The sequence below is a fragment of the Leptinotarsa decemlineata genome, unplaced genomic scaffold (genome assembly GCF_025532065.1).
Source record: "Leptinotarsa decemlineata unplaced genomic scaffold, Ldec_3_MD MMD2_tig00003798_RagTag_RagTag, whole genome shotgun sequence".
Classification (NCBI taxonomy): domain Eukaryota; kingdom Metazoa; phylum Arthropoda; class Insecta; order Coleoptera; family Chrysomelidae; genus Leptinotarsa; species Leptinotarsa decemlineata.
Genome location: NW_027412596.1, coordinates 30,441 through 40,653, shown reverse-complemented (window position 1 = coordinate 40,653; position 10,213 = coordinate 30,441). Strand labels below are relative to the sequence as shown.

General features: G+C 31.6%; 1 protein-coding gene across 1 annotated transcript; it reads right to left on the bottom strand.

Annotated features, from left to right (window-relative positions):
- Positions 1 to 2,915: 2,915 nt before the first annotated feature.
- Positions 2,916 to 7,178, bottom strand: LOC111512321 (ornithine transcarbamylase, mitochondrial-like). The gene is made up of 3 exons (XM_023168431.2): positions 6,714 to 7,178; positions 4,131 to 4,408; positions 2,916 to 3,642 (listed from the first exon to the last, which is right to left on the bottom strand). The coding sequence occupies exons 1-3, from the start codon at positions 7,154 to 7,156 to the stop codon at positions 3,407 to 3,409; spliced, it is 957 nt and encodes a 318-aa protein (XP_023024199.2). The 5' UTR covers positions 7,157 to 7,178; the 3' UTR covers positions 2,916 to 3,406.
- Between the last annotated feature and the right edge of the window lie 3,035 nt (positions 7,179 to 10,213).

Below are 10,213 nucleotides of genomic sequence, written 5' to 3'. Positions count from 1 at the left end.
CCGTTTCTGTCGACATACCTGATCTGTAGGCATATTGGTCTCGATACAGTGGTCTGGCAACCACTACTATCTTCCTAATCAGTCTTCACGTTTTTGGGTATATATCCCAGAGCCAAACATGCTCTGAGGATAATTTTTCAAGTAGAAGTTCCGGTCCTTTTTACAGCATAGATGTTTACATGATGCTGAAGGATGAGCATTAATCGGGAATTTTGTAAGGATACAGCCATTTTAACAAACGTATTTGTTTCGAATAATAATTTTTTTTACTCCCGAACATGTAACATTTTTTTGTTTCAAATATTACATTCCAATTTCATAGGCATATTGCGGTTCTCCTCCTACTTTTCTATGCATGAATCTTGTTCTCTCTCATAATTTATTTTATCCAAAAATTGCTTGGCTCCTATGATCTATTCAGGTGTCATCTAAAGTGTTTAGTTAGTGACCTTAACATACTATGGTATGACATCGTTAATCCTTAGTTTGCACATGGTTATACCTTTTAGGAATGTCGTTTGTATGCTCTGAGCTCTAACTCTGGTATTGAATACACCAATTAACAGTTTTGTCATTTATATGACAGAGTTGGTACTAGACAGATTTATTATATTACACAAATACTATAAGAAAGACTCGCATATCACGTGAAAAGTGTCATGTGATGTAACGGCAAAAAGCAAATTGTGATTGGCTGAAGGCTAGTTTATAGTTCATCTTGAAATATAATCAACTGAAGACGATTGTGGATACTAACATTCGAAACGTGATAGAATAATTTGGTTTGGAAACTTTTTCTTATTTTATTTTATTTATTTTTTCATCATTCATCTTTATTATTTCATTTTACTGTATTTTCATTTAACTTTTTTATTATTTGTATATAATTTAGATTTCACTTATTTTTAACCCACTATCAACTTATTTTCATTTCAGGTCACAATAATTTGTTTTCGTTACTAGTATGGCTATTTATTTTTGCCCATTTTCTTTAACATTACTCTTGTTTTGTAACTGACTGAACAGAATATTTCAGTCCAATTATTTTAAGTATTTTCAATAATTTCAACGTTTAATTCAATATAATTACTTTTTCCACATATTTCAAACCTGTTACACCATTTTAGACAATGGAATCCTAACTTGTAACATATACACTTACTGTTTATGAAGAACACAAGATAATTCTTAAATATAAATACAATGAATGAAAATATAATAGTATTAGGTCATTGAACAGGGTGTTTTTTCACTTTACAAGGAAGGGGTTTTTCCTTCTTATTGGAAGATTGCTTCAGCCTTCCAAAGAACTATAGACCAGTTGCTATGCTATCAGTGATACCAAAAATCATGGAGAAAACCGTAAACCACCATATCCTTAAATATTTGGAAGGCTTCAACATCTTGAGCGATCATCAATATGGCTTTCAGAAACAAAGATCAACAGGCGACCTTCTATCCTATGTCACCCATATTTGGAATAACGCAATCGAGAAACATCGATAGTTAAGAGCTGTTGCGCTTGATCTTTCTAAGGCCTTTGACCGTGTGTGGCATGAGGGTTTGCTGAGCAATTTTCAATGCTAGGGCTTGTATTATTTTTGTGTATGACTCTGTAGCTTCATGAAAGAATGTTCCCTGCTAGTAGCTGTTGATGGATATCTCTCGAATACTTTTACCATCAACGCTGGTGTTCCTCAGGGATCCATATTGTCTCCAACCCTTTTTTGTTGTATATACACGATTTATTGAAAAAATCCAAGAATCCAATATATTAGCTTTGCTGACAACAGCACACTTCTCTTGTCCTTTTATTTGGATTCCAGGACATCGGTTGCAGATGCACATCTTCATCGGCTTCAAATGCACATCTTCACCGGCAGCAGGAGGTTGCATATCTTATTGAGGATCTAGAGGTGATTTCGAATTGGGGTGAAAGTTACCAGGTTCAATTCAATGCCATTGTTATGTTTTTTTTTTTATCGCGATAGCGACGCTCTGCTACCAAATTATGTTATTGAAAAGCTAAAGTCTGAACCGCTTACGTTCTACTAAGAAACTGAGCTGCTTATAGCTTCTAAAACTGTTTTTATTTCGTAAATATTGTACAATTCCAAATTTAATTATTTTTACAATTACGTGACGTTTTTCAATTATTTCAAAAAGTATTGGCGTTACAAAAAACATTAAAAAAGGGAACAAAATAAATGTTGATTTCTTCAAATTCTCAAACAGCCATGAAAACCCAAACATCGGTGTTTTCCTCATCGTTTTGAGGTTCAAAAGATTTACTCCATTGAGTTTGAAAAATTATTTTTTGTAACATTTTTCCCAATACTTTTTCAAATTATACCTGATCTAGTGGCATAATCAGATTTAAGAATAATCACTCGGACTACTGTGGAACCTTCAGATAACTTTCAGTAAGTCAATATTTTTCTAGTAAAAATACTTATTTCAAGCAGAGTTATTATTGTTAACAATAATTTGTTCGATTAATGATCTATTGAAATTCATATTGAATATAGGATGAAGAAAATAACTTTTGTTTAATTTCTACTAAGATTTTTATTTGTTACGTACGGTTTCAGTTTATTAAATCATTTTCAAGTAAACTATATTCGCAATAATTAACAAAAATTATGGATTTTATAAAGATTACTACTTTTAAATAGTTCACACTGTGGTACTAACTATATTTGCAAAATGTGTATTGAGAACCATCATTTTTCATTTAGTATTAGGAATAAATATGTTGTTCACCTCAACAGTTTGATCTCCCTCTTGAAGATGATCACTTTGAACGAAACATTCGAGATAAAAAAAAACTCCAGTAATTTTCATTACTACACCAAGATTCCAAACAGTGCATCACAAGCACCCCAACATATTGAAACAACAGGTGTTTATTTTACATTACTTACTATTTTTTACTTTTCTGAAAACGTAATGTCATTTAGTAATTTTCCTAAAAGCATTTTCAATAATTGACAAAAATATTATTTGTAGTTTGAAATTGAACATTTATAAACTTCCAAATTCTAATAACAAATTTTGAAAGTGGTTTTCTATTACTCGTCTAATAAAATATATTTTTCAGATGTTATAACACTGGACTGAGCAGAGAAACTAAAGGCTTGAACGAAAATGTCTAATGTAGAATAAGTAAATTATTGTTTAATTGTCTGCTATAATATATCTTTTGTTCTTTATTAAGATTTAGTATTTTATATAAAATAAAAAATGCAAAGAATTTCTGTGTACTATGGATGCCGAATATTTTTGTTTATAAATCAGAGTTTAATTGTACAGTAAATAATATTTACATATCTGATGTTTGTTTATTATTATATCGCTCCAGTTTTTGGAGTTAATAGGAACACCTTTCACTTTGAAATATTTTTAGTCAATATGGTACATCTATAAATCTTGTAATGATAGCCGCACATACCCATTTTGCATTACAAAAGGATTTCCATAGTAGATTTTTTTCACTTTGAAATATCTCTTCTTCAACTTCTATCGAGGATCGTGGAAGATTATGAAGGAACACCCATCTCTGGTCGGCATATTTATCCAAATCTGCCTTTTTCAGTGTCATTGATTTTTCAGTATGGTTGTTGGTCATGATAACTTGAGCTCCTGACAGAAAATTAAATCATCAGTGGTTTATAATTGTTTTCAACACACCCTTTGGAGAGTTTGAAAATGTATTGAAAGATCCGAAATAAATGGACTTGCATTTTTTTCTAAGAGAGGCACACGAAGTGCAGTCTTCTTGAAATTTATTATAATCTAAGATAATCATGGACATCTGTGTCAACAATATTATTTGAATAGATGGTAGATAAAAAAGGAAGCAAGTTCATAAATTTGAAAAGAAACTTTCACAGTTCCATTTCATTATCTTATTTATCCAGAGGTGAAAATTTCAAATTTTGTGTAGATTGTGTTTTTGCTGATCTGACAGCTGTGTTTGGTAATCCCAATTCAGCAGCTATTATTTTAAATTATTATGAAATCCATAAATAGAGGTTATTGTTTTCATGGACCTCTGATTCAGTTCTCACGAGATCAACTGCGATATTATTATTTTTTCTGATTACCAGAAACTTAACATAACTACTCACCTGAGACGGCCTGCTTTATATCTTTGCACTCAGTTACTCTTTCTTTGTACACTTTATCTCTTTCTTGAAGGTTGTGTATGGCTAATGGAGACATAGGACCCCCACATACGGAGTAGTATTTTATCCGAACTCCCAACAAAGGGGCAATTGATAGGTATGTATTCATTAGCGGGCATGGTTTGCCAATCCAAGCAAGTGTTAATCCATCAACTTTACCAAAATGCTTCTGAAGGGTCAGTAGATCCGATAGAATATTGAGTGATACAAACTGGCAAGAGCTGTGATGAAAATTATTTTTATTTGATTTTTTGTTAGTCATAAATCCGTCTTTGATAATTCATAGATTGAATCAATTCATTGAAACAAACGGGACCTGCAGGCTCCATCTTAGTTGGTTATGTTTAAGAACTTCAGAAAATATATACAGCGCGGACGTAAATAGTCCCACCCCCCTCTTAACTTTTGAATAGAACAAAATATCAAAGACGGACCAAATTTGTATGATAATGAATCATGTTCAAACCTTATTGGGCGCTATCAACTTTTTTCCAACTCCCTTTTCTATTTGGAAAAGATGAATTCGAAAATCCAGTTTTTTCCAACATGAAGCATGTGGATTGGTATACATTGGAATACATTTCACACGAAATGTCCCAAGACCTCTTTTCTTTAAAGAAAAAAGATGTCACACTGTTGGCTTTTATATTGAAAGTACTAAAAATGGTTCCTTTTTACAAAATTTTTGTCCGACTCTGACATATTACCTCGTTCGAAATTTGAATGGAGAAGTACTATTGAAGTTTGCACTGTATAATTATACCAGAACGTCTTGGTTTATCGAGCAAGGGGTCATCTTATAAAAAAATTCTTATATGTGTATTAGGCTCACCGCAAAATTCACCTCAGTAAAAGTAAAAGTATGCGTGATTAATGAATATTAGCTTACAATTTATGCATCCGAATGGAAATTTTTTGGAAAAATTCGACAATGAACGCTCAATAAATTTCGTAAATGATAAATTTCGTCAATGATATTTTCCATAAAGTTTCAAAACGATAAAAATGGGCAAAAAATCTATTGCGTTCAAATCACCTGGTAGTATTCTCATGTATCTGTTTTCAGTAAGAGGGGGAAGATAATAATATTAAACGAATTTATTCTTTGCAACAAATGAAAGGGTGAAGGGTCACTTTTCAGCGTGTTTTAAATTGACCTTTCCCTCTCTCTTGAAGTTTCCTTGATGACTAGGTTTGTACTTCCTTATCATCACACAGATGACATTCTCATAAGTAGTTCATCAAAAAATAAAGAATTAAGATATGCTTTTAAAACATCCTGGGTCTCAGAAAGAACATGTAGACTGTTACCGTTTTTGAATGTATAGGTGTAATACTCTGTCACATAGGTACACAGTGTATTAGTCTAGCATTACATATATATGTGCTGATTTTAATGGTCTTCACTTGTTTTTCTTAAATTTTCACTTGAGAAACTCATTGTTTGGCTCTATTGACTACACTCAATATGGTGAGATAATTTTAAATGACATGAAGAATAATCATAATCTCTTATCCTGGTTTAACAAAGTATAACCGGTTCCCGCGAAGAAAAAAATAGTAAGTACCTAGTCTAGGAAAAATTAATATTTCTGCATTTTATCTATTATTATCGAAAATTGCATTTCAGTCTTTAGCATTTCCTGCCGACTATAAAAGAACCTCGAACCCAACAAATTCACAAATGGGAGATTTAAGATGTGCAATGTGGTGAAAATGGCAATCAACAAGTCTTTGAACACCTTAAGATTTTGAAATGCTTTCCACTTTCATTAGAAAATCTCCCAATTTGAGCCATAGTATAAAGATTATTATCTTTATACTATGTTATTATTATGTTTATACTATGTTTGATCACACACGATATGCATGACATGCAAGTGATATGAATATATCATATTGAACCAAACTTCCTTCTCAACATAAAAGTCCACCTTACCTCAATGAAGACTTTTTCTACAGAGCTTACGTTCACAATTTGAATATGAAGAAAAACAATAAATGTGAATAGTTCATTCTTGGAAAAATAATTCAGTGAAATATAATCTGGCACGGGATAGAATCAAAATCTGAAATTATCACTATAATCAACTCCTCATCTTTTTCTTCATTAATTTTCTATTCATTCGTTTTTTTTCTTTGCCATGCTATTTATTCATATTTGTATGTATTTTTGGCACTGGTGGATGGAATATCGGACATATAGTTAGACTCGTGGTCTAGAACATTTTTTTATAACTGAATTTAGGCACAGTTGTTGAACCATAGAAATATCCTAAAGGAAACCATTTTTTTCTTCACTTTCCCAAGTTATTTTTTGAAATTACTTCTGATTTAGGTTTTGGTGAAATGATTCCCACCTTTAAGCTTTAGTATTGAACCTTTCAATGCCAAGAAATATATCGTTGATTGTAGTTCATATTATTCAACAAATTACTCTGATCATTAACAATTTCTATTAAGAAACGCAATGCGTTGATCATGAGATAACATACATAATTTTCTGACCTGTGAGACTTACTTCACCTGAGGTTTAAAACAGGTACAGTAGCTCCTTCAGCAAACATTTGTAACTTGCTGTGTCTTGGAGACTGACAAAATATTATATCTGATCCTGTAGAGAGCAGTTTACCAGCATCTAGTGGATTCTGACACGCAGTCCAGTTTGTATGAATCAGGAGGTTTATAGACATTTTAAGCATTTTTGCAGTGTTATATATGCAAGTTTGCATCTTCAAACATGGTTGGTTTAGTAGAATTGTAATACTTCTACCAGCAAGAGCTCGTTTGTTAACACAAATACCTTTCTCCAAATTAGTTGCTGTTGATAGTAAGTAATTCATTTCTTCTGGAGATAGGTCAGTTGGAGAGAGATATTTTCTTCCTTTCAGTGATATCTTCCATTTGTGTGAATTTTGATTGGATAAGTTTCTTAAAATGTAGTTCATGTTTTGACAAGTTAATGACATGTGTCTCTTGGATAATCTTTATAGAACAGCAACTTCACCCCGATTGGTGTAGATACTTCTTGACTTTGGAATTCTTCTACTGTAGGTACTAATAATAATATATTGAAATTGACATCTTAGGCGGACTGGCATTAAACATCTGTTAAAAAAATGTGTTTCCGTTAATCAGCTGTCGCCCCCATACGAACGACAACTCTCAAAGTTGAGAAACTTGTGCGAGCTAAGGACTAACGAGGTCTTACCTTTTAACGTGTGATTCCTAATGAATATATCTTAAATATTCCTCTGGGATATATATTTGTTTGGGTTCTTATAAGAAATTAAAATACGAAATTAAACATGAAAAGAAATGGCAAGATGATTTGGAAAGAACTGAAATTGATTAGTTAGAACTGGGACCTCTGACGTGACGTAGAATAAATCCAAAATCAAGCACTGTTCACCAATAAAGTTGGGGTCTTCAGGAGATGAAGTAGACCAATTCCTTACCCTCAAGAATTATATTAATAAAAAACTTTATCAAAATGAACACAGTTCATATTTAGTTTTTAAGATGCTTAGGCTAATAAATTTAAGAAAACATTTTCTTGTTAACTTATTTGTGTTCATAATCCATACAATAATATTTTCAAAGTAAAATTGATTAGCTGAAATTACTGATTAATATCTATATATGTTGGATAAAAAGTTATATGAGTGATACAGTCATATTTATCATGGTTTATAACATAAAAATTGCAGGAACATTTTTATAAACAAATGGTATAAATGGAATAAATATTTGGGTAAGATTTTAATTTTGGCTAAATTTTTTTTTTCATCAATAGAGAATAATTAAATCCTTAGTTTTTTCATAGTATCTCAATTAATTTATAAGTAATAAAAGTTTAAACGTAAAAAACCAGGTGAGAATGTTGGAGCAAAGGAGAACATAATTTTCGAGATTCTATATATAATATGGATATTTTTTTTTTCAAGAAATAATACATGGTTGTTTGTGTTATATTGTGTAGAAAGAGAAACACTCTATAGACTAATTGTTTATAACAAATCGTTATTAAATGAACAATGAAAATTTGAATGAAAACAATTTTTTTTAGTTATCAAAGAGTAAGACAAATTATCATAGAGAAAGTGGTTCTTTAATATTAATTACATGTGGTGGAAAAATTGTTTATTAACAAATTTGCTTTTAATCAATAAAAAATATTTTAAAGAAACAATTTTTTCAAAATCATAATTTGCGTCAAAAATCATGTTTCCCAAAAATTTTTAACTAATCTTGTAAACAACACATTTGTTTATAACATTTTTTTAAACAATAGCAGATGAAAATTTCTATAAATCATTTTCATTAAAAACGGATCGATAGTAAAATAAAAAAAAAAATATTTTCAATAATTAACGAAGCTTTTTAATTTTTAACCTTAGTTAAAGACCTGTTCTAAGACCTTTCAAAAATAGCTCCAAGAAAACCCTATTCAAAAAGAAAATAATTATTGATTAACTAATGCATAATTGACTCTAAAATCAGGATAATTTTTTTTGACTGCGGATCTTGTTCATTTATTCATCCAGTAGGTGCCTGAATCTTTTCAATTCTAAATTTTGATATTTGATAAGTTGAAATAATATTTTTTCATCAAAGGTGCAACGTGGATGTGTTTTGTGCAAGCCATAGTAACCGTTTCAGGACGTATTTTCAACTCTCTTAGAAAATTATAGGTCCTTTAGTTTCCGGAAGTAGGATTAATTTTTGTAAATTTTCTCCTCTTTTCGAATCTTTTTTTAAATTTGAAAAATGTCAAATAGTTTTTTGAGACATTTGCAAAAATCTAAACCCCATTTTTTCAGTAAAATTTTTCATAATGATTTTTAATAAAAATTTTTGCAAGCGGCACTTGAATTTTTTCAAAAATCATCCACACGCTATTCCGAATCGAATGACATCTCGATCATATTTTTCGGCGGCCAGAGTAAAATGGAACTTCCAAGTTCTTAAATTCAACTGACCGTGCGTAACTTTTACAATGAAGAATCCCTTGGCCAAGTAGTGCTACACTGAATTGAAAATATTGTAACGAATCTGAAGCCGCCCCTGGCCGATATGTTGGCCAGCACACATGACGTTATCGCGAAAGAATGCAGTCTGAAACCGCCGCGAAAAGTCTAGGCAAGTACCGAACCGACTACAGAATTCTACGATGGACCTTTACCGATATAAAAGGCCGGCTTCTTGTCCAGAGAGGGGAGTTGAATTTAGAACGTGAATCGAGTGATTAAAAAATTAAGCGTTAGTTGAATAAAAATTAGTTTGTGATAGTAAAATATTGTTAGAAATAAATTTGTTTAAGACAGTAAATTCTTTAATTTGTTACAATTGGTGATCAGAAGTGGATTTGTAAAATAAATCTGTGAGCGAGTGTTGGACAATCTTTGTATTGCGGTGAAATTGACTATATAACTTATTTGTTAAGCGAGACTGGTGATTCATTGTGTTTGGCGAAGTGGATAGTACCGGACTACAGAAACATAAACTGATTGACCTTTCCTGCGAAAAATAGACTTGTGAAAGTAAATAAGTGTTTTCGGACTCGATTAAAATAAGTGGACATATACAGTTTTGTAGAAAATAGAAAATAAGAGACAAAATGTGTTCGAGGAAAGTGCGCTTAGTGGACTTGAAAGTTGCCGAATTGAAGCAAGAATTGGAGGAGAGGGAGCTAGATTGTTCCGGAAAGAAATCAGTACTCCAGAAGAGACTGTGGGATAACTTGAATGAATCAGGAGAAGATCCCGAAACATATTCATTTGAAGTTTCTGAGGGGTGATCTGAGTTCAATAATGAGCAAACTCGATGAGTATACCAAATCGCTGACAGATGAACTTCAACAAAATTCGCTGAGTTTAGAAGATGAACTTCAAAAAAATTCGAAGTGCCTGGAGGAGAAGCTTCTGGAAAATTCGAAAAGTTTGGAAGATAAATTTCTAGAGAATTCGAATAGCTTGAAGGAAGAATACTTCTAGAAAATGCAGAAGCCGTGAAGAAAGAACTTT